The sequence below is a fragment of the Panicum virgatum genome, chromosome 5N, assembly GCF_016808335.1.
Source record: "Panicum virgatum strain AP13 chromosome 5N, P.virgatum_v5, whole genome shotgun sequence".
In the NCBI taxonomy this organism is placed as follows: domain Eukaryota; kingdom Viridiplantae; phylum Streptophyta; class Magnoliopsida; order Poales; family Poaceae; genus Panicum; species Panicum virgatum.
The window spans coordinates 68,897,929-68,923,270 of NC_053149.1; the positions used below are offsets into that span (position 1 = coordinate 68,897,929).

Below are 25,342 nucleotides of genomic sequence, written 5' to 3' on the forward strand. Positions count from 1 at the left end.
GCAGTTGGACAGGAACAAGGCTAGAGCTAAAGCAAGGGCCCGAGAAAAGCTCCTGAGGGACCAATCTGCAAGGAGGCCGCACATTGATCTAGAGAAAGAGGAAGGCCAGGGGCTCGACGAGGATGCAGAACTACAAGCGGCCTTACACCAGTCCCGCCAAGAGTATGAATTTATGCAGCAAGCTGGGCCACGATATGATAGGGGTGGCGGATCGGGTGGTGGTGTTGGAGGCAGTGGTGGACCGCTGCCTTCGATGTTCAGAAGGAGCCAGTCACAAGTCCCCGAGAGGGTTAGGGACTACCATCTAGGGTTGAGCAGTGGTCCACGGCAGCAAAGGATTGATACCGGCCCATGGACTGTCAAGGGGAGGACATCAAGAGAGCTTCTAGGGAGGGCATGGGCGAAGGCGTGCCATACTGTCGGTATTCCCGGCCGGAAAGTCGATGACCCATACTTTAAAGCTGCGATCGTGGAGACCCAGAAACAAGGTAACAATGTATATTTTGAGCTACATTACATATCCTTCATTGTGATCTTAATGCTTTCTCTTCTATGACCGCAGGTGTTGGAATCAAAATACCATCAGGGAGGGAGATAGATGGAAAATATTTGGATGAGAATGTGAAGGAGATAGAGAAAGAGATAGAGAAGTGGAAGAACGAGTGGGATGAATGTGGAGTCACGATCATGTGTGATTCGTGGACGGGGCCTATGCGTAACTCGGTCATTAATTTCTTGGTGTATAGCGGTGGCACCATGTATTTCTTGAAGTCCATCAATGCGTCCGACAAAATACAGGACCATCAATACTTGTTGAAGGTATGTCCATGTATCGAAGCATTGTTCTCACCTTGGCATAAAATATAGGACCATACGCATATCACATTGGCAATGTTGTGCAGGAGATACGAGTAGTGGTCATGAAAGTGGAGCCTCACAATGTGATTCAGCTTGTCACGGATAATGGTTCGAACTACAAAAAAGCCTGCAAAATTATATGTCATGAGTTCCCTACCATTGCATGGCAGCCTTGCCTTGCCCATACCATCAACCTTATGCTGAAGGACATAGGGAAGTGGCCGGAGCATGATGCTTGTATTCGAAGCGCGCAACGAATTTGCAGCTGGCTCTACAACTCCAACAGTTTACACAGCATGATGAGGGAAGCCATCGGAGGAGAGTTGGTCAAGTGGAATGTAACAAGATTTGGGACCAACTACATGTTCCTTGAAAGCATGTATAGGAAGAAGGACCAGTTCATGACATGGTTAGTGTCACCTGAGTTCCGACGGTCCCGCCACTTCAAAAGTGAAACTGGAAGGTACATTTACGAATGCATCACAAGTCTTCAATGGTGGGCGAATATGGAGTATGTGATCAATGATGTTGAGCCTCTGTACATGTTTTTGAGATTTGCTGACACAGACAAGACACCTAATTTGAGTGAGGTGACAATGGAGTATCAAAACATGAGGCAAACATATGCCAGCAAGTTCAGCAATGACTACCCCCGGTTTGAAAAGATCATGGCTGTGATAGATGCAAGGATGAACACAGTGATGTCAGGCACATATATGGCCACTGCTTGTGCTCTTAACCCTTACGTGCAGTATAGTTTGGGCACATCACAGACAGTCATGGCAGTAATGCGCAACGGTCTGGAGAAAATGTTGAATACTAATTCAGCAGCAATTGCATTGCAGGAATTTGAAATATTCAGGACGAAGCAAGGTGAGTTCTCTAGTGACATTGCTAGGCGAATGGCCATTGACCGGAAAACTTCACCAGCTGCTTGGTGGGCAACATTTGGGGGAGATACACCAGTGTTGCAAAGGGTCGCTCGACGCTTGTTGTCGCAGTGTGCAGCCTCTAGTGGATGTGAAAGGAACTGGAGCACCTTTGCTTACATCCACACCAAACTGCGCAATAGGTTGAGCCACCAGAAATTGGATAAATTGGTCTTTGTGAACTACAACCTCCGCTTGCGTCTGCAACGTGCTACTAGAGGGGCCGATCCATATGACTATGATCCAGTTAGCAGTTTCATGGATCTTTCTTTGTACCGGCAGTCATCAGCAATTCAAAATTGGATGAAGCTTTCAAGGTCCAATGGAGACCCAGCATTTGATGAAGACTCAGACTTCACTGACACTCCATTGCCGAGCCAGATGTTCACTGACATAGGCTCTTCTCATGGTCACGATGAAGATGTGGAGACATGGGCCGAAGAAACAATTGGGGACACACATCTGGGAAAAAGGAAGACTAAGATTGGTCCCGAAATGAGAAAAGGGAAGAAACCACGCACTGAGGAGGAGTTAGGTAGTGACGATACCACACCTGAGCCTAGTGGTGGTGAGGACATTGGTGATGATGATGATGATGATGATGATGATGATGATGATGATGATGATGATGATGGTGATGGTGATGGTGATGGTGATGGTGATGGTGATGGTGATGATGATGGTGATGATGATGATGATGGTGATGGCGAAAGTGGTGGTTATCGTATATCTCCTACTATAAGGTTCACTGGGGAGGAGGACTTCACCCATGCAACACAAGATACAGATCATGGAGCACCTACTTCACAACGACAAACAACATCGACAAGTCGACATGGTCGACAGGCCCCACTTGCATATGATGAAGATAGCTCCAACTCTGCCTCCAGTGGTCAGTACTACAACCCTTACAGTACTTCTCCCCCTGCAGGGGGCTTTCTGTGGCCACCACCAGGGGTGGTGAACCCGCCACTTCCGCAGGCAGTTGCAGCATTGCCTTATTTGGATTATCACGGCTACCTACCATATGGAGCTCCACAGTTGCAACATCACCCACCTACGTACGTGTATTTGCCACCAACAGACGAGCCGTATGAGGGACCACCGGGAGAGAGATTTGAGGACTGAAGAATGCAGGTACTTATCCTATCAACAGAAATTATCTATACGTTTTGCTTCCTCTACTTATTTAATTTATTTCACATAAATATTTAAATGCAGAGAATATGCTACATGGATTATTCTGGACTATGCCTTTGCCTCTTTTGTATCTTTGGATTGTAATAATTCTAATGGACTTTGGATGTATTGCGTTCTATGTGTGGACTTTGGACATGAGTTATGTGTAATAATTGTAATGGACTTTGGATGTATTACGTTGTATGTGTGGACTTTGGACATGAGTTATGTGTTAAATGGTGTATTTGTCATTGTTTTGTGGAGTTATATATATGTTATGCATTATAAACTGTCAATATACACATAATCAGGGGAAATTTTGCCAAAATTTTCAATTTTTCCATATGTACACATCATTTTCTGTTAATTTGCATCATTTTACGGTGACAAAACCGAAATTTCGGTCAAAATTACCGAAATTCCGGTCGGGAAAACCGAAATTCCGGTCGGAATGCAACGAAATTTCGTTTTTCGAATTCAAAAACCCATTTCGGTCGGAATTACCGAAATTTAGCGAAATTTCGCCCGGAATTCCGTTTCCGCCGGATGGCGGGATTCGGTCCAAAAACGAAAAGGAGAACCCTGGTCGTCGGTCGCCTCTCTGGACTTTTAAACTTAACCACGATACATGCAGCATGCATGTCATGTGTGAACCAGTAAAGTACTAGGCCGGGATTCCAAGGGAAGGGAGACTGCAGAACGTGGCTAACGAGTACTGGTTTGGTCACGTTGTTGGTGGAATTTTGCATGCCATGCCTCGTCACGCAACTAGCTTGGGCCGTGTTGTTAACGGAATCACTGTCTGTTGAGGCAGGAGGCAAGGCAGCAGCGCCTGCGGCTCCATCTATCTACTACTACTCTCCCGCTGCTTGCTGGCCAGTCTCCATGGCTATGCTACCCCTACAATACATACCCGACGCGGCAGTGAGTGCGTCGTGGCACGCATGTGCTGCTGGCGAATCGAATAGTCAAGTAGCTTGGGGCCGCACGCGGCAGTGAATTGCATGCTTGTCCACACATGCATGCCCGCACGCACGCAGCAGCTTGGGGCCGGGGCCCCAATGGTGGCCAGAGCTGCATGCCGCGGCAGAAAGCAGGCAACCCGAAAAAGAGCACGACACGGCCGGCCAAACAGGACGACGCGGAGGGAGCCGCAGATCAGCAGATGAGATGGAGATGGGACTTGGGTGACTTGACCAATCCAGCCAGCCCAGCCCACCTGCCTCCTCGTGTTTGGTAGAAGTAGCACAAACACTTTGATCGTTAATTATTAGTATTAAATGAAGATAGTTTGCAAAACTAACTACACAACTCCTGCGTTATTTTGCGAGACGAATCAAATGAAGTCTTTGACCGCACAATTAGAGGATAGTTGCTGTAGCATTACTGTAGCTAATTATTAATTAATTACCTTCAAGTTACATCCATTTCTAAAACGGTTTTGCAAATATTGCGCTATTTGTGCTACTGATAACCAAACAGAGCCACGTCACCCAAAGCTTTCTCCTTCCTTGCAGAGGCAGACGGGCAGAGGCTTGCAGCAACACCAGCGGCGTACACAAGCCAGCAGCCATAGCCAGCCCATGATGATGGCAGCGGGGAAACCCAAGCATGAGTCCCCCGGGGGTCAATGCCATGGAGGGAGGAGAGGAGGCAACGTGACGGATTTCTAATTCCTTGCACTTGCCGTTGCTCACATGCCGGATGCCGCTGCGTTTTTTTAGGGCCATGTTTGGTTGAAGTGTGAAAATATTTTGATGAGAGATAAATGATGTTTGACCACTAATTAGGGGTATTAAATAAAGTCTAATTACAAAATTACCTACATAACTATGGTACTGTAGCAGTTGCTCTACCTAATGAGTCATTTGACCGCATGATTAGAGGATGATTGAGCGCGGTCACTGTAGCATCACTGTAGACAATCATGATGAAACTTGGCTCATTAGATTCGTCTCGAAAATTTACATCCATTCCTAAAAAGATTTTGCAAATAGACTTCATTTAGTAATCCATGCGGACGTTTATCTTTTTGTGCAAATTGTGATTTGACATATAACCAAACATATGGCCCTTGTTTCTGGAATGTCGGGGATGGACGGTGGTCACTCGCGCACTGTATAACGGTCAAAGCCAAGACATGCAGCCGCCTTGTTAGGCTACCCATGGCTTCCTTTTTGTCCTCCTACTCTACTCTAGGAGTACTCCGCTGCATGTCCCCAAAAAAAAAAACTTTGGATCAAAGCTTGAGAAGAACAGAGGCTGACCTTGCTTGTGCTTGATACCGCTACAGTACCAGTACGGCACAGCATGCAGCTGTGGTAGTAGTTCAGGTACTAGTAGTTGTATCACAAAACCCCATTGGCTGTTTCTCACATGTGCATCCCCGCTGACATGTCTCTTCTGCCTGGGCGCATCCGCAACTCTACTCTACTACTAGTCTACTCTCTACTGTATCTGTCTGCAGTGGCACTATCCACAGTACTGCGCCACAGCCGAATCCTGGTCTGGCCCTGGATAGACCTGACTGGCCTAAGCTAACACGGTTTCCATTGAAAAAAAAATCATCTATAGAAACCATTTTTCAGTGTCTTTGAATAATAATTGTTTTCTCTTTCTCTCTCTCAATTCCACTAATGGGAAGCGTTGCATTAACTCCATAGAAATTAGTGGTTTCTCCCCAATAATAAATTCATGGTTTCTTGTGCATTGGGTCAAGAGTAGACATGGTTTCTCCATGAGGAAACCATTTCTATGATTTGTGCTCTCTTTTCTTATTAATTAAGCTGCCATATCACCATTTTGCTGATTTGACAAACTATTTAATAGAGATAGAAACTACCATTAATACTCCATTGGGAGTGCCCTCAGAGTTCATTTTTTCCCCTTTCCTCGGAGTCAGTTGATTCTTTACTTAAAAAAGTCCGTTGATTCTTTCTTCCCAAAATCCCACGACACTGCAAATTTGAAATCTTGCCCACTGTTAAAGACAACTGACTATCTGCTTGGACTAACTAGAATTAATTTAAAATAAAATTTATAACAATTAATTATAATTATTTTCTCACAACCTCTTTAATATATTAAATATTTTAACATATATTTTAAAGTATATATTTATCATTATCTAATTGTAATAGATTTCATTTCGCATCACACATCCATATGCATTTGATATATATTTAGTGGAATTACTTGTTTGTGAATTGATATTCTTATCTCTTACATCATACATGAATATGGTAACACATATCATAAATAATATATTAATAATTATAAAAATAGTAATTTAGAATTTTATGTTGGTGACTTTAATATTTTTACAATTATATAATTTTGGTTTAGATTTAGGGTTACTTTAACTTTTTAATAATACAAATGGATAGTTTATATGAAATTTTAGGGAGTTACTTGCATTATTTTTATAATGGTATATATGGGTAATTTATATGAAGATTAGGGATTAGTTTAGTCTATTTTCATAATATCAGAGTTGGATTATTTATTAGAATAGATAGCAGATCCAATGCTATTGTGATTAGATCGGATTGAAGGTTAGACGCTTCTAATTTTTCTAAGAATTTCTCTATATTTTTTAGAGTGTTTACGTAGAATTCTAGATGGTTTCATGTGAATGCTTCAAGAGAGTCTTCAATCAGTAGTAGTAACTAGTAAGATAAGATATAAGTGCACATTATGTCATCAAAACAAACTGTTGGATGTCCTTTCTGGTTAACCCGTCAAGTTTCGCAAAAAAAAAAGAAGTTTCATTGGAAGCTAAAAAGAAGAGAGAAAGACAAAAATAAACAAGGACCTAAATTTGCCTCGTAACATAAATATCTCCTTCGACCAAAGCTTTTGACCAGGCCCGGGTCTCGGATGCCTAGACCATTAATTTACCGTCCTAACCCTCGCCAACACGCTGTTACAAATTCTAGGTCTTCGTGGGGTAAAGGCAAACACAAAAATAAACTCTCTCTGGGCGTGTTTGGTAAGCCATCAAATCAAGTTTACACAAAAAGACGAATGTCTACATAGAGTACTAAATAAAGTCTATTTACAAAACTTTTTCAGGGATGAGTGTAACTTTTCGAGACGAATCTAATGACGGTAATTGATCGATGATTTACTACAGTGATACTACAGTAACCATCCTCGAATCACGCGGTCAAAAGCCTCATTAGATTCGTCTCGCGATTTAAGGGGGTTGTGGAGGTGGTTTTGTAATCAGACTTCATTTGATACTCTAAATTAGCTGTGAAAGCGTGCTACAGTAATTCCATGAAAAAAACCAAACACGGCCAGAGGGGACTAGTAGATTACTAGTAGTACTACTGCCGTGAAGACGATACGACTCTTGACCATTGGTCAACGTGTGAAAACTAGGAAAGGCAGAACAGCGGCTATACAAGTTAAGACTTGGAACTTGGACCTCACGTAGGTGCATCGGCAGCGGACATTAATAATCTTCGTTAGGGGAATAAAACTATGCTAAAGAAGGCGCAAATACCTCTGCTTTGCTAGAGGGACCACAGTCATGAACACAAGGCGGCGGCTAGTAGGACACGCCACAATATTCACAAGCCTGGAACTTCAGCCTAGGTGCTTTAAGAATATATATGTTACTTTTTCCGGGTAGTAGCAATCAAAGTCCTTTGCTGCTCACAACTAGGAATAAGTTATTAGTTCGTTTTAGTTCCATGAAAGCCAATTTGCTGATCCCTGTATTTTAAAGTGTGGAGCATGTACTTTTACCGTTGAAAAGCGATGAGATACGCGTACTATATATTGGAGCGAATCTCGAAAATAATATCATATTGCGACATGTCATAATATTGCTTTCTACCTCTACTACTGCCATTCCCAACAAATGCCCTGTTAACTAGGTGAAGCTATTCTATACGCTACATCAAAATCTATGACAAAGACCACATGTTTAAATGTTTGAAATTGTATATAGTAGTACAAACCCTAGGGGAACTAGAAAAGAAACCAGTGTCCATAGCCAGATGATGCATTTGAGAATGGATGTACACTTTTGGAAGTGCAGGAAGCAATACCAGGTTTCATGATGGTCCTGTGGCTGTGATTTGTGAACATGATCATGTCAGCTGAGATGAGGCAGCACAGAAGCAGCTGCAAACACAACAACACAGAAAAGAAAGAAGGAAAGAAAGCTATGGCGCTGCCTACCCCCCTCATTTTCCTTGCCCTAGCTCCTCCGTAGACCGTATCCATCCCTTTCCCAACTTTTGTACTTTTTCCCTGCCTCCAACCCCCCTACAAAAGGTGAAGGGAGGAGCCCTGCACTTAAGGGGGGTTTAGTTCATTTTGTAAAATTGTGTAAAGATGTAAAGAGGACATTTGAAGTACTACATAAAGTCTATTTGCAAAACTTTTTACATAGATGGGTTGAAATCGCGAGACGAATCTAATGATGCTAATTAATCCATGTTTAATCAATAATTAGCGGATGATTACTGTAGCATCATTGTTGCAAATCATGGATTAAGTAGGCTCATTAGATTCGTTTCGCGATTTACAGCCCAACCATGCACAAAGTTTTGTAAATAGACTTCATTTAATACTTCAAATTAGTAAAATTCTGTTTCACTTTAATGCATTTACGGCTTTTTTGCGTTTACATGTAAAAATCTAAACAGGGCCTAATTAGTCCTTCTCACCCCATCTCTCTCTGAAGAGACTCTATTAGCAGTATTTTAAGGGGAGTGGTGCGGGCAGCTGGTTAGCTCATCTTGCCCATTTGTTGGTGCACAACAGGGAGAAAATTAAAGCTGCACTGAACGAGCTTCCTTCCACCCCTAAAAAAAAAAGCAACCCTCAAGGAGGCAAAGCCTACTACTAGGCTGATGCCGAGAGAGCAAAGGAAGGAAAGGCAGCAGCTAGCAGCAACCACCAAAGAGGGCGAATCCTCCCTGTGCTTCATTGGTTCTGGCTCTTCCTCCTCTCGTCTCCTTGCTCCATCCAGATACATGGAGTAGCTGCTGCTGTGTTTTTTTTTTCTTTCTGAATTTTCACCCCACATCTCCTTGTAGTTTGTTCATTTCTTCTTCCTCCCACCTACCTACTCCCCCAACCACACGCACCTTCTCTCACTGTGTATGTCACTGGCATTGGTAAGAGCCCGTTTAGTTGCAAAAAAGAAAAATTTTGCCCCAGCTCTCGGCAATTATTGCCACCCTTGGAGTTTGGAGTCCTCCAATAGGAGTCTCCTCCTGTGCTGTCTGCCACCACTGTCCCTCCCTCTCCTTCCATCTCCGACCTTCCTGCTCGCTCGCTCGGGCCTTTCCTCCTCTCTACGGGGACGCTGCGTCCCGCCAGCAGCCATCCATCCATCCATCCATCCGTGTCCTCAGTCCTTGGACCTTGACTCCTTGTCCTCCCCTCCGCTCCTCTCCCCTCGCTTTAAACCCCCCACTGCAGCTGGCTCGCTCCCTGATCTCTTCCTTCCCCGCCTTCCTCAGCTCCCCTTGGTGGCGGGTGCCGCCTGCTGTTCTTGGATTCTTAATTGCATGCTGTCGCAGCTGCTGTGATCTCTCTCTCTCTCTCTCTCTCTCTCTCCATTTCTGCTCCTCATCCATTCCTTTTCCCGCCCCTCCTGTCCTCCTCCCGGAGCTTTTGCTCGCAATCAGCTTTTCTTTTTGGTCCCTTCCTTACTCTTCGGGGGAGCAGCAATTCAGTTGTCTCCGACGACCTGTGCTTCCTTCGCTGCAGGCGGTCGCAGTTTCCTTTCAAGCAGCCATCGCTAGCCAGGGCGAGCTAGCTGCAAACCAGCCGGCAGGGCCGCCCTTCTCTGTGCGTCCCGATAGAAGAGAAGATCCCGAGACACGCAGCGGTGGTCTTGCCATGGACTGGGACGCCAAGATGCTCCCTGCGTGGGACCTGGGCACGGTAGTCGGCCCCAGCAGCGGGGTCGGTGTCGTCGCGGCCGCCGGCTCCAGCGGAGGCGGGGCGCTGGACCTGAAGCTGGGCGGGCCAACGAGCTGGAGGGCGGGGGCCCTGGCGCCGGTGCCCGCCCCGTTGCCGTCGCCGCCCGCGCCGCCGCGGCCGTCGTCGTCCGCGCCGGTGAAGCGGCCGCGCCCGGGACAGGCGCAGCAGGCGGTGCCGGCGTGCTCCGTGGTGGGCTGCGCGGCGGACCTGTCCAAGGGCCGCGACTACCACCGCCGGCACAAGGTCTGCGAGGCGCACTCCAAGACGCCCGTCGTCACCGTCGCCGGCCAGCAGCAGCGCTTCTGCCAGCAGTGCAGCAGGTTCACCCCTCGTACATCCCATGCACCATACTTATTCTTGGATTCCTTCCTCCCCTTCAAACTCATGATTCTCTTTTGGTTTCTTGCTCAAATAATTCAGTCCGAGCTCTAGATGCCACAGCCTCTGTCTGTCCATGGCTGTCGCATGCGTGTTTTTTTTCTTGTATGCATCCGTGTTCCTTCCCGGGGGGTGAATTATTTTCCTACTACTAGTTAATTACCACCACGTACAACCGTACTGCTCTGCACTAAACACGGCGGTTTAGCTTCAGGATCACTGGACCGCTTGCTTGGGCGACCAAGAACTCGCTGTCAGCTGCAGCAGCTCCTGTATGTGTCCCTTTAATTGCCATCGTGATGTTTGGCGCTTTGCCATTGATTGAACGACGTGCGACAGCCAAAACTTCCGGCATCCGTCTGTCTCGCACGCACGGCACGGTCAAATGCAGAAGTAATAAACCTACTAAACACTGCAAGCAAAGCAACGCCGACCAAAGATCCCATTTTTATGCAAAAGTTGGAGCAGAATTATTCCAGTAGCACGATTTGGACAGCCAAACTTACAGTAGAATTGAGCCTGACGACCGGACTCCTATTACAGTTGTAAACGTGGGATTAGCCTGCAATCCCAGCTCCTGGTCCTGAATTTGTTTGTCAAGGTCTGAACACCACCCACCGTCAGGCCGGCTGCTAGTGCTTGGCTGCCGCTGCATGCGAGCCCGTGCTCGCAGGGTGTCCCTACGACACCGCAGACCAAGGGGCAGCGCGGCAGATGCAATGGAACTGGACTTTGAGCTGAGGGTCCCTGCCTCCCGTCCTTGTCAGTCTCACTCGGACAACAATTTTTTCCCTCCTGCTCTCCGATGTGTGCGTGTGTGTCCCTGTCGTCGTCGTTGTCTGCGTGGCTTGCCCATGCTTTCCACATTCCATAATTTTGTTTTCAAAGGCCTCAATCAGGTACATATTCCGATGGATCTTGTGTTCTAGAAGAGAAGGGCCTGAATTCCCAGGTAGGGGTAGCTCGGTTTGTCTTCTCCTCATTCAGAATCATCATCAAGTTCTGAATTTCCCAGAGCGTGCCGTGAAGGTTACGAGGATTTGGTTTCGGGTCTGCAGTATGTTCGCTGTAGACTGTAGTTGATACCTTGAAGAGTTGACCAGATCGGAGTCAATAACCCAGCAGTGGCCTTGTTTGGATGCGCGCTAGGATTCTAGCGCTAGTGAATAGTGCCACTTTGACCATTAATTACGGTGTCAAATAAAGTCAGTTTACAAAACCAATTCCAGAACCCCGCGCTAGTGACCCTAAAGAATCTAATGAGGTCTTTGACCGCGCGATTAGAGGATGGTTACTGTAGCATCACTGTAGCAAATCATCAATTAATTACCATCATTAGATTCATCGCGAAAAGTTACATCCATCTCTGAAAAGGTTTTGTAAATAGACTTCATTTAGCACACCATGCATGCGAGATTCTTTTGTAGCGCTAGGTAGCGCTTTGAAACCAAACAAGGCCAGTGTTTTTCTTTAGGAACCAACTGTCACACACCCTTGGCCGGCGGCGATCGCGGGCGACGTGAGCACGCACGCAAGAGGAAGCAGAGAGATACGGGGACGGGCCGAGGACACCCTGTCCCGAGAACCAGAGTTCAAAATGCAAATCGATAATCGTTTGTTACAGCTGTGCGGTGTTATACACCGTTTCTCCCTCTCTCACTGGCCAACCGGGCCCACATACAACGCACGCAACGCACACGCTACTCTTTCGTTTCCCGCCTTCGCGTTCCCGCTTTCCGCCTTCACTTGTGTGAGCCGCACTCCGGGTCCGCCACCGTGACACCAACTTGCCATTTTGGAACTTATCACTAAACTTTTTTGAAATGTGGTGAATCCGGCTTCCCTGATTTATGCTTGTGGTGAGTTGCCAAGTCCTTACGGTCTTTGGAATTGCTTCTTCTTGCAGGTTTCATTCGCTTGGTGAGTTCGATGACACGAAGAGGAGCTGCAGGAAGCGCCTTGATGGGCACAATCGGCGGCGCCGCAAGCCGCAGCCGGACCCTCTCAACCCCGGAGGCTTGTTTGCTAACCATCATGGTAAATTCATTTCTCCTTGGCTCCTCGCAGGGCAATCACTTCTATTTTTGAATCGAACATGTGTCTGCCACTGAACATACATACATGAGAAATCAAACACAAGGTTTAGCGAGATGAATTAACTATAGAGAACACAACACTGAATTGATCGATGTAAGGAAATTAAAGCAGAAATTTCAGAAAATTATTTGTTTTTTAAGGTTGCATTTGGATTAGGATTATTACCTGGCACAAACGGGTAGCGCAGCTTATAATTAGTTATGTTATTTTCATATTTTGTGAGCTGAGCTGAGGCACAGCTTATTGAACTTTGAGGATCAGTAACTTGCATTTGATTGATCGTATGCTGAACCGAGTCCTCACCTGTCAGCACTATGCCAAAATTCATTTCGCACATTGCAAGTGCCAAGTGCTACAATCAAATGTTGTTCTTAACCAAGAGGTGGGGAAAGGGAGCTTGCCTAGTACTAATCCTGCACTACCATGATGAACCTAGGCTGCTGTTCGGAAGCAACAACAGTTTAGTTAGTCTTTGGTTGGCCATTTCCAAGAAATACCTGTACTAATAACCAATCCGGAATATATTTGTGTGGCCTAGAAATTTCTCTGAAACTTCATGCATGTGAATATCGCTGAAACCAGCTAGTAACATAATCTTCAGTTTAGTTGGGTCTTTGGGTGCCCCTTTTCCAAGAAACACCTGTATCAATAACCAATCTGGAACATATATGCACATGAATTCCTCAAAAGCTCCCTACTTGTGAAAACAATTATGGGCAATGAACTGATAATATCAGAGAAAGATGGCTTTTACTTCATTTTACCATGGTTAATCACAAATCAAATTCATCCCTGAATAAACTTGGCCCTGTACGTGCAATGTTGATACATTGGCTACCTGGTGAATGCTGATCTGGCCTAGTATATATCATCTGCACTTGCAACACCAGAAATCTACTGCAACACCAGAAATCTAACTGCAGTTCATTTTTGCCTTGTCTAGGAGTGGCAAGATTCACATCGTACCCACAGCTCTTCGCTTCATCCATGGCAGATCCCAAATGGCCGGTCGTGAAGACGGAGGCTGACATTTTCCAAGACCATTACTACCCGCCCTTCCACCTCAACGGTGCCGGCTCCCTCTTCCACGGCAAGGACCGGAAGCACTTGCCTTTCCTGACCGACCACCACCATGGCGGTGACGCGGCAGGGGCCTTCGCCAGCCAGCCCTTCACGATCACCACCGCTTCCTCAGAGGGCAGCAGCAAGCATAGCAACGGCAACTGTGCTCTCTCTCTTCTGTCAGACAACCCGACACGGGCACAGACGACGACCATGATCCCCACCGCGCAGCCCCTCGGCGCGGCGCTGCAGTACGGCGGCGCAGCACGGCTCCCCGACGGCGGCGACGTCTCGCTCACCGGTATGTCCTACGCGAACGCGAGGGTGGGAGACAGCAAGCAAGCATCCATTCTGAGCACATCGACCAGCCACACTGCAGTTGCTTCTCCTGGCCCTGGTACGCAGCTGCAGTACCATGGCTATTACCATGTGAGTGGTGGCGATCAGGGCAACAACCCAGATGGTGCGGCCATTCAGGCTATACCTTTCTCATCGTGGTAGGCCAGTTCTGATCAATCAGGTGCTAGGTAGTCGCTTTTGTTGTTCACCAAATATATCGGTTGTAATACTAATACCAGTAGTCTTATCATACTGAAAACTTGGACAAGCCCTGTCCATTCTTTCAGCTTATCCTGATAGTTCTAATTTATGGACATCCCTTAAACTATGATCCAGAATAGTGTAAATGGGTAGTATTTTTCATAGCCTACGCAGTTGAATTTGTGAAATTTTGGGGATAATTCTGTTTATTTTGTATGGAGGTTATGTTTGGCCATCCACTTGCTTGGTACTAAAACTAGAGCGCAACTCCAGTGAGAAACACAAACTGCACTTAATATTCAAATGATTAAGCCGAAAATAAAGTGGGGAGCCAGATTTGAAGTAAACAATGGACAGAACACTTTGTTTTGGGAGGACACCTGGTTAGGGGAAGTGCCCCTGAAAACCCTCTTCCCCAAAATTTATGACTATTGCTGTGACAAAAATGCAAGAGTGGCCGACGTCTGTTTGGGGTAGGAGGGGATGGGATATCAACCTTAGAAGACCCCTCAACTTGGAAGGGCTAGGGGTGTGGGAGAATACTCTATACACCCGGGGGATGGGGCGCTGGGAGCGCTCCGTCATCCCGGGAGTGCCGCGTGTCGCAGCTGGAGGAGACGCCCAACGCGGACCGTTCGATCCGTCGCAGGAGGTGATCCAGGCCGCTCTTTAGTTATTTTGCGACTATGCCCTTCAGTTTGTGTTTAATCAAACCCGCCGTCCAGATTTTTTTTCAAAAACACCCACTGTCCCTACACCCCTCCCACCCCCGCGCACCCTCCCCTCCCCCTCCCCAAACCCCAACCCTAGCGCCCCCGCCGCCGCACCGCTGCCCTCCGCCCCCGCCGCAGGTCACCGCCCTCTGCGCCTCAGCCCCCTCCACCGCTCTCCTCCGCTGCCGCCGGCCGCGCTCCCTTGGCCGCCGCCCCATCCCGGGTTCCCCACCTCTCGACCCCCTCCCCCGTCGCCGACCCTGCGAACCTTGCCGTCCGCTCCGCCCTACCGCCGGCGGGGGATCCAACCCGCGGCGTGCCGGAGGTGAATCTGATCCGCTCCGCCGTCCGTCAAGGTCCCCGCCACCCTCCCCCTCCCCCCGCTCCATCCCGGTCGCTGCAGGCCTCCGCCCTGGCGGAACTTGGCGTACAGGCGACAGATCCGGACGGTGGTGGATCGGGCCGGCGGCGTCGAGGAGGAGGCGCGCGGGCGGCGGATCCGGCTGCCGGCGGCGGTGGCCGGTGGACCTGGGCTGATTTTTTTTCGATGGGGTTGAGCTGGAGCAGTTTTTTATTTTTCCCTTTTCATTTTTCTTTCTTTCGTGCTATCTTTCTTTAAATTCAGTGGAACTCACGCAGCAGGCGCGTGGATTGTCCTAGTTTAAAAGACTTGTCACAGCATGTAGTTCTGAGGGGGGGGGGGGTCGATGCGATCGAAGCCTTCGAGCAGGTGGTCGATGTCATGGTTGAACCGGGGCTCGTAGCGAGGAAGTGGTGGTCGTGTCTCCGGGCGTGCAACCGGAGACGTAGTAGGTGAAGAATTGCCCGCCCAGATTGGATCTGAGCCGCCGCCATGAAGTCGGCGCCTTCAGTAGGGTCGATGGAGCAAGCGATCGACCCGGCGGTAACTGATGGCCCGTTTGACACAGATTGGATCTGCGCCGTCTCCGCGGGTCCAAGTGATGTTGCCGACGGTGAATGTCATCCCCAGAGCCGGAATCACGGAGCTTGAAAAAATCGGTGCCTTGCTTGCCATGGAGTCGATATGCACACCCCCTACCTGGCGTGCCACTGTAGATTGATTATACTCGGCAGTCTATCTAGGGGTATACCCAAGGTAGTAGTCGAACAAACTAATGTAGGCATGGTGCATGTGCAGATGCATGCATGCTGCACTACATGCATTTTGCATAGCTGATAGCATGCAGGAGCACACTGCTACTACAGGAACTAGCAAGGGCTTCAGAAATTCCTGGATACTATATGACAATTTTTTAATTAACCATTTTTAAAAAATTAGTTCAATTTAAAATACTAGTTAGACTTTGAACACATCTATCCTTTTAGGAGTACTAGTAAATAAAAACATCGAACTACAGAGGGCTTCTGCTCCCAGGAGTCCAAAACTGCCGTTGGAAAGATGCAATTTTTTTTTGCTTTTTATCTCGAAAAGATACACCATTCCGTGGCGTCCCTCTCCGCACAGGCGCAAGCGCCCTGCCCGGTCCAGCTGCACCTGCACTGGCCTCCAGTCCCGTGGCCCCGTCCCGCAGTGGTGCAGCAGACTCTTCTTTCCCAAGCCTGCTCTTCTTTGCCCTTTGCCGCTGCGCTTGCTGCTCCTGGGTGGCGGCGGCAGCGCCAGCAGCTGCTGCTCGTCGTTTGCGGTTTAGGGCCAAAGCGTAACTTTTACTACATATTTGTTCAAAAATATTTATTAAAAAGTGATCTATATTATACTTTTATGAAAGTATATATTCCAAAAATAAATCTATCCATATGATTTTCACATTTCGAAAGTCAAAAGTTAGTCATGATTTATATTCCAAAGCCTGATCCAAATCTTATTCAAAACGGGTTCCTTTACCAACCTGAGGGAGTACAAAACACTTTTATACTTGTATGTTATCATGGTAACAACTTTTTCATATTATTTTCTGATAAATAAATCAACCAAGGGGCTAATATTCAGCAAGGTTTAAGTTTAAAATGCACGTTTCATATTAAAAAAATTGAAATTTTTGGACAAAGTTTAAATATTCTAACTTGAAGGGCTGCCCCATCCTTATCTTTTCGGTAAAAATGAGAAAAAAAAACATCTATCTTTTGCTAATTCACAAATACCCACCAATCCGCACAAATACACGCGCGTCGGGGGAGCGCACACCGTCGGGGGAGCCGCACATCCTCGTCGCCGCGCTCATGGCTGCCCGCGGGGGCGACCTCCACTTCTTCTCCGCCTTTGGCTCCGGTCCGGTCACACGGTCCCCGACGGTGCTGGTCCCGCGTCGATGGGAACTGCAACGAGGCCACGCTGGTCACCAAGTTCAACAGGCCGGGAACGGCAACGAGGTCGCGCTGGTTGCCGGCGCTCCCAGCAGCTTCGCTGCGTCGATCTAGGAGTGGATGGAGCGATATGTAAATGGCATAGATTTATATATATAATATATAGGCTTGGTTAATTTACGAAAAATTTTATGCTCACTTTGCAAAAAAAGTGTGTCCTTTTTTTCCTTTATTGCATTTAAATAACTGAAACTTGGATTTTGAGAGTGAATTGTGGCAAACTCTTGCGAGTTGGTGAACAATATGATTTGGAAAACTAAATTTACCAAACTGTTGGAAATGCTCTAGCCACCGTCCCTAAATATCTCACTTACGCTTTCTAAAAATAACTTTAATTTGACATAAAAATAACTTTAATTAAATATATATTAAAATATATTAATATTTATAATACATAATTAGATTATTATAAATATTCTTGAATCTGCTTTTTATAAGATAAAAATATTACACGTATTTTTTTTTATAAATAGAGGAGGGAGAGAAGAGGATGGTCGCGGCTTGGTCACAATCACAATGGTCTGGCGGTGGGCGGCGTGTCAGGGCCTCATAGTAGTAGCGGGCCGTATTGGTTATTTGGGCTTGGCCCATTTCTTCGCCAGCTCATGTTGAGCTATGGCCAGCCAGTCGGCCTGTGACTGTGCCGTTTAAAACTGAGACCCGGTGTCCTACTCGGGGTAACGAATAACAGAAGACAAGAATATTCCGTTGCTTCCTCTCTGCTTTTCCTCTTGTTCTTCCCCTGCTGCCGCTTCTTTCTCGTTTCTTCTCCGAATCACCCTCTTTCTTCCCTCGGATTGCCTCTGGATTCTAACAATTGGTACTCAGAGCCGTTACCCACCGATCCCCCAAATTTTTTCTCCTGATTCGTGCTAGTTTTCTTCCCGTTCCTGATCTGAACCCACCTCGGTGTTCTAGGTCTGCTCCGCCGCGTCACTCCCGACGCCGGCGTCCTCGTCCCGCCCACCGACTCCCAGTCGGCGGCGGACACCGCATAACGCCGGTTAGCCGTTCCGGCGCCGTCGTCCACCATCCTCTCGCGCCGCTTAGGTTTAGTCCCGGAACGGGCGCTCAGCACGGTGGGGTCTTCAACTGCGCGATCTGGCGCCGCGGAAGCCTACCAAGTTTGAAGGCCACATGACTTCCGCCATGGATGATCTCACGAAGAAGTTTGACAGCTTCGAATTGCTGATGACCCAAGCGCTGGACAAGTTGTCAAGCCTGGAAACATGGCGGACTTCTACCGAGGACGCGACCGGCAGGTTGCTGGCGCACTCTGAGCGCATAGAGTCGCGGCTTCTTCGACTCAAATCCGCCCCGCCACCTGCTGCTCTTCCTCGTCCGCAGACAGCACCACCGCAACCACCATCTCGTTGGGTCAACCCCTTCGACCTGAACATGGCTCCTCAGCAGGCGACGCGCCCATCTGCGTCGGCCTCGGAGCGGCCCAGCAGGCACGGCAACGTCAACGGCCACCAGGACGATGGCGGTGGGATCCTTGGAGTCCATCCGCCATGCCCGGTCACGGGTATGCCTCCAGATCCCCCACCTTCCACTGATTCTGATTCTGATGGGATTGGGCGTGCCATTCGTTCAAATCATGTGCCCAAGCTTAAGTTTCCGGTGTTTGATGGCACAAATCCTCGCCTCTGGGTTGATCGTTGTGAGATGTATTTCGAGCTTTATTCAGTCACCGAGTCCCTCAAAACCCGTTTCGCGGCTCTGAATTTCACGGGTGTCGCCGCATCTTGGCTACCGAATTTCACGAGTTGCGTGGTCGCGTTACTAGTTGGACCACCCTGTGCAAAGCTGTTTGCGATTGCTTCGATCGTGATCAGTATCAGACCTTCTTGTGCCAATTAGATTCCCTCAAGCAAACTGGTTCTGTGACCGAGTACTACGAGCAGTTTGAGCAGCTTTCCCATAGCATCCTGCTTTATAACCCCTCTTATGATGACACTTATTTTGTTACTTGCTTTCTGGGAGGCTTACGGGATGACATTCGATCTGTTATTGCTTTACACCGTCCTTCTTCTGTTGATACTGCTAGTGCCCTTGCCATTTTGCAGGAGGATGAACTGGCTAAGAGCAAAATTCAGTCATCATCTAAATCTGAGCCGCGTGAACAGCATAAGGGTGTCCACTGAGTTGGGTTTTCTCAGGACAAGGCTAAATCCCGTCAAGAGAGCAAACCAGTGGAGGAGCCCAAGCGCTCTGATAAACTAGATTTTCTGATGGCTTATCGCAGAGAGAAGGGACTTTGTTTCAAATGTGGCGACAAGTGAATAAACAGCACAAATGTCCTCCCCAAGTGCCTCTCCATGTTATTGAAGAATTGCTTGAAGTCATTGATTATACTGATCACAGTGAATCTGATTCAGATGATATCTCCACTCCTCCTGAGAATTCCCTGATGGCAGTTTCAGATGACAGTAGCTCTCTGAAGAAACATAGAAGAACGATGCAGTTCAGAGGCCTGATTGGGAAACAGGAAGTTCTGATTATGGTTGACTCTGGTAGTGAGTACTCCTTTGTCAGTGAGGACATTGTCACAACCTTGCAATGTTCAGTCGACACCATACCTACAGAACTCTATACAATTGCTGATGGAGGATCGGTTTCTTGTACACAAATGATCCCTGAGCTGCAATGGTGGACTCAGGGATATTCTTTTGCTCAGTATATGAGAGTCATCAAGCTGGGTAGTTTTGACATAATTCTTGGGGCTGACTGGTTGGAGAGTCATAGTCCTATGTGGGTCCACTAGGCTTTAAAAAAGATGAGATTCTCTTACATGGGCAAGAAAATTCTATTGCAAGGCATTACTACTTCACCACCTTCTTGCAGAGCCATTGGAGGACACAAGCTGAAAGGCCTTTTAAGAAGAAAAGCTGTGACTCATATGGTCCAATTCAGACAAGTCCCTCATGATTTCCCACTGCATGCAGTTACTTCTGTTGAGCATCAGTGGCACCAGTGTCCTCCCTCTGTTCAGGATGTTCTTCTACAGTACTCAGCTGTTTTCCAAGAACCAGATGGTTTACCTCCAACTAGAAATTGGGACCATACTATTCCATTACTTCCAGGAGCTCAACCAGTAAACACAAGAGCTCATCATTTTCCTCCTGATCAGAAGAATGAAATTGAGAAGCAGTTGCAGGAAATGCTTAGTAAAGGTATCATTCAACCCAGCTCAAGCCCATTTGCATCTCCTGTGTTGCTAGTACGAAAAAAGGATGGTAGCTGGCGTTTCTGTGTCGATTATAGGAGGCTGAATTCCATTACATTGAAAAACAAGCACCCTATGCCTGTGGTAGAGGAATTGTTGGATGAATTGGCTGGATCTTGTTGGTTCTCTAAGTTGGATCTACGTTCAGGATATCACCAGATAAGAGTTGGTGCCCAAGACATTCCAAAAACTGCTTTCAGAACTCATCATGGTCTCTATGAGTTTCTGGTGATGCCATTTGGGCTTACTAATGCCCCTGCTTCTTTTCAAGGCTTGATGAATGACATCTTTGCACCATTTCTGAGGAAATTTGTTTTGGTTTTCATGGATGATATATTGATTTATAGTACCTCCCTGGACTCTCATGTTCAACACATTGCTGCTGTCCTTCAGGTTTTACAGACTCACCAACTGTTTGCCAAAGCTTTTAAATGCTCCTTTGCTCAGTCCTCCTTGGAATATTTGGGTCATATTCTCTCTGATCAGGGTGTGGCAACTGATCCAGCTAAGGTGATTGCTGTTCAAAAGTGGTATGTTCCAACTAACCTTAAAGAGTTGAGAGGGTTTTTGGGATTAGCTGGTTATTACAGAAGATTCATTAAGCACTATAGTCTGTTGAGTCGACCTCTCACTGAATTGTTGAAAAAGAATGTTCCATTTGTTTGGACACTAGTTACATAACAGGCCTTTGAGACTCTGAAACTGTCTTTGACTTCTGCTCCTGTCTTGGCCTTACCAGATTTTCAGCATGCTTTTGTTTTGGAAACTGATGCAAGTGACTTTGGCATAGGTGCAGTCCTCACGCAGAATAACCATCCTATTGCTTTTCTGAGTCAAGCACTCAGTACAAGAAATGCTGCACTGTCAACATATGAAAAGGAATGCTTGGCCATCATTCTTGCTGTGGAGAAGTGGAGATCCTATTTACAGGCTAGACCTTTCACTATCAAAACTGATCACAAAAGCTTGTTGCACCTGTCTAATCAGAAAATCGATACCAAGATTCAGCAAAAAGCTCTTCTGAAACTCATGGACTTGGATTTCACTATTGTCTACAAGCAAGGCCCCACTAACCAGGCAGCAGATGCACTATCTAGACAGCCTGGATTCTCACCCTTGTTGGCTATATCTCTGAGTACTCCTACTTGGTTGACCAATCTGACCACTGGCTATGTTGAGGATTCTCAGGCCCAATAACTCCTTACTGAACTCAGCTTGTGCTCTCCTAATGCTGCAGGGTTTGAGCTAACTAATGGCATCATCAAGTTTAAGGGCCGTGTTTGGGTAGGCAATAACACTTTGGCCCAGAATCACATTCTGCAAGCCTTACATGACAGTGCTATTGGAGGACACTCTGGATTTCCAGCGACCTATCATTGAGTAAAACAGTTGTTTGCTTGGCCCAAAATGAAACAGTTCATCAGGGATTATGTCAGATCATGCACCACATGTCAACAGGCCAAACCTGAACATGTCAAGTCACCAGATTTGTTACAGCCTCTTCCCATTCCTGATCAAGCCTGGTCCATTGTTTGCATGGATTTTGTGGAAGGTCTGCCCAGCTCATGTGGTTATACTGTTATCATGGTGATTGTGGATAAACTTTCAAAATATGCCCATTTCCTTCCACTTTCTCATCCCTTTACAGCACTACAAGTAGCTCAGTTATACTTTGATCAGATCTATCGGCTCCATGGGCTTCCAAAGGCTATTATTTCTGACAGAGATAAGATTTTCACCAGCACTATTTGGTAGACCTTGTTCAAGCTCTCTGACACAACCTTGTTGATGAGTTCGTCGTATCATCCTCAGACTGACGGTCAAACCGAACGCCTAAATCAATGTTTGGAGACCTTTCTTCGCTGTTTGGTCAGTTCTTGTCCTCGCAAATGGAAAGATTACTTACCACTGGCCGAATTCTGGTACAATACAACTATGCATTCAGCTTTGGGTCGCTCTCCCTTTGAGGTCCTATATGGCCATCCTCCTAGGATGCTCGGTATCACCCCAGAGACAGTTTGTGATCTGCCTGACTTAGATGCCTGGCTCAAGGATCGTGCTAGTTTGACTCAGGTCATTCAGATGCAGCTTCAACGTGCTCAACATCAGATGAAACAACAGGCTGACAAGAATCGCTCTCAGCGGGAATTCAATGTTGGCGACATGGTTTATCTCAAGTTGCAACCATATGTGCAGGCTTCAGTCGCCCCTCGTAGTAACCGGAAATTATCCTTTCGGTTCTATGGACCCTTCCGAGTTCTGGCCAGAGTGGGTAAGGTTGCCTACAAATTGGAGCTTCCACCAACCTGTCGCATTCATCCTGTCATCCATGTTTCTCAACTCAAGCTCCATGTGCCACCATCAGTTTAGGTTAGCTTCACCCTACCGGCACACTCGGACTCTGTCACGCCCCTGTGCCCCATGGTGCTTCTACGTCGAGCTTTGGTTCCTCATGGTGGCGCCACATCTTCCCGAGTTTTGATCAGGTGGACATCTGCTCCTTCTCACCTGGATACTTGGGAAGCTGAAGATGATCTTCGCCGGCGTTTTCCTGATGCCCCAGCCTGGGGACAGGCCGTTTCCTATGGAGGGGGGAATGTCAGGGCCTCATAGTAGTAGCGGACCGTATTGGTTATCTGGGCTTGGCCCATTTCTTCGCCAACTCATGTTGAGCTATGGCCAGCCAGTCGGCCTGTGCCGTTTAAAACTGAGACCCGGTGTCCTACTCGGGGTAACGAATAACAGAAGACAAGAACATTCCGTTGCTTCCTCTCTGCTTTTCCTCTTGTTCTTCCCCTGCTGCCGCTTCTTTCTCGTTTCTTCTCCGAATCACCCTCTTTCTTCCCTCGGATTGCCTCTGGATGCTAACTCGGCGATGGATTGTTTACGTCGGAGAGAAGACACATGGCACACGGAGACTGCGGCACAGTTTCTGCTTTGAGCTCGTACGGAGCAGCGGAGCACTGGTTTCACGGCGTCGTCGGTCAGCTGCCTTTGTCTTGTCCCGGAGCGATCGGATTTTTTTTGGACGGGAGGAGGAAGCTCTGCAAAAGTAAAACAGAAAGTGTACCGCGTCGGCTGACACAGTACTAGCGGCCCTATCCTCGCAGCCCTGCAGGTGGATCCCGATACGCTGCTTGGTTTGAAATTGGAATTCGAACAACTGCCCTTACGACTTCAAAAGCAAATTGAAAGCCATTTTCCGAACGTCGACTTCTCCGTGCCTTCCTGCAAAAGTTACGAACCCGGCTTGCTGGCACTCCTTGAGGCCTTCGATTTAATCTGTTTTTTTATTGCCCAAATACAGTACTATTTTGACGATTTTAATCCGTCGTTTATTATAGCCAACTAATCATCGTAAGGCGAAGAAATCGTCACAAGCAAATAAATACCTCCACAACCACGCCTCACGCCACACATGGCACTGATGACACACACAGAGGTGACTTAGGCTCACCAATGATGGAGCACACAAGAACATATCAAGATAATATGTTCTTATGATATTATCAAGTTCCAAATATTTTATGAAATACATGGCCTGGAAACTTTTGTAGATTTTTGGCACACAACTAGATGCAAAGTTCACTCCAGTGTCTGAACTGATGTCATCCTTCCCATTGTTTTGTTCTCTCAGCGCTTTAATTGAATTAGGATATCTTGATACGGGCTACCCTTTGCTTTTGCGTGCATGGGAATTGTATTGTGGTGCTGGTGAACACCGTCGTTTGGAGGCCCTGTGTGCTTCCGTAATGGTTTTGCTGTTGCTTTTCGTACTAGTTTATTCGGAGAGCGGCTACCAAGCACTGCCACTGTGAAGTCGATTCACTTTTCCTCGTTTCCTCTCGAAAATCTGCCGCCTTTTCATTAATCGTTATTTATTATAGTCGGTGATGCTTCGTCTGTGTGTCGGAACTGGAGGATAAATGTGCCCATGATCTGTCGATTTTTTTGTTTGGTTGTTGTTTTGGTATTTGCTATGCTCGGCATTTTTTAGAGATCGTTGTTTTTCCTTCTCGTGTGCTCTGCGGATGCTTTTGGATTTGCAAAACCCCACGAGATTTCGACCCGCAGATTTGGTCTTGGCGTGAGTTGTTCCTCGGTGTTTTTAGTGCTGTTGGTAGCAGTGTCGTTGTTGAGGGGGCCGCGGGGGCACCGATGGCTGCATGGCGATCTCCGATGGGATACTGCTTCTTCTGGTTCGTCTCGATCTCTTGATACGGGCTACCCTTTGCTTTTGTGTGCTTGGGATGTGTGCTGTCTTCGCGAGGCTCTGGATCTCTGAAACTTGGCGGACTTCGTGCTTGGCGTCGTTTATCCTTTAACGCCTTATCGTTCTTGATGATTCGTTTATGTGTGTCCCAACTGGAGGATACATCTGGCCATCATCTGTCGATCTTTTTTTTGGGTGGTTGTTTCGGTATCTGCTATGCTCATGTTTGAGAGATTGCTTTTTTTTTTTGATGTAGAGATTGCTGTTTTTGAGGACGGGGTTGAGCCCTAGTGGCTCCTAGAGCCCCCTCCCATGCCGGCAGCCCGGGTTCGATCCCCGGGGCTGGCACCGGGAGGCACCTCTGCAACTCTCCTGCTGAAAAAAAAGAGATTGCTGTTTTTGAATGTGGTTTTAGGGAAGGTGTGGTGGGATTTGAAGTTTTGAACGATTTTTTTTCTTACCCCGTTTTATGTTAATCTTTTGTTTTTCTGTTTGCTTGCATCTGACCTTTGTTGCATCACCATCTTGATTTTTTTTTCCAGAGGAGAGCCATGGCTTCCATGGCGTTCACATTGTTCGTTGGCTTGGCCACTCTGGTCTCGGCTGCCAGTGACAAGAACACGGAGGCCGCCTACTGGGTTGCCATCGCCGGTAAGACTCTCTTTGATCTTCTTCCTAATCCCCACCAAAGCAAGGTAGCAGCACGCTTGAGCACATCGACTCACTGGAAAAACTTACTACCACAAGCTTGGCGATGATTTGGTGCAACACTTACTATGAATTGGGACAGTGGGATGATACACTGCTCATGCATTGGAATTATTTCATCACTGCTAATTGAGAATTATTT

The 25,342-nt window shown here is 47.1% G+C and overlaps 2 protein-coding genes across 3 annotated transcripts; both read left to right on the forward strand.

Moving 5' to 3' along the window:
- Positions 1-253: 253 nt before the first annotated feature.
- Positions 254-3,157, forward strand: LOC120675108. Its single transcript, XM_039956198.1, has 5 exons — positions 254-488; positions 563-819; positions 903-1,524; positions 1,636-2,924; positions 3,009-3,157. Exons 1-4 carry the CDS (start codon positions 254-256, stop codon positions 2,913-2,915), a joined length of 2,394 nt encoding a protein of 797 aa, XP_039812132.1. The 3' UTR covers positions 2,916-2,924; positions 3,009-3,157.
- A 5,580-nt stretch (positions 3,158-8,737) lies between these two features.
- On the forward strand, positions 8,738-14,203 carry LOC120675636 (squamosa promoter-binding-like protein 2). Of its 2 annotated transcripts, XM_039956839.1 has the most exons (4): positions 9,140-9,510; positions 9,556-10,237; positions 12,202-12,332; positions 13,336-14,203. In XM_039956839.1, exons 2-4 carry the CDS (start codon positions 9,834-9,836, stop codon positions 13,953-13,955), a joined length of 1,155 nt encoding a protein of 384 aa, XP_039812773.1. In that variant the 5' UTR covers positions 9,140-9,510; positions 9,556-9,833; the 3' UTR covers positions 13,956-14,203. The 2 variants fall into 2 exon arrangements, with proteins under 2 accessions (XP_039812774.1, XP_039812773.1); XM_039956840.1 differs by having other exon boundaries at positions 8,738-10,237.
- The last annotated feature ends 11,139 nt before the right edge of the window (positions 14,204-25,342 follow it).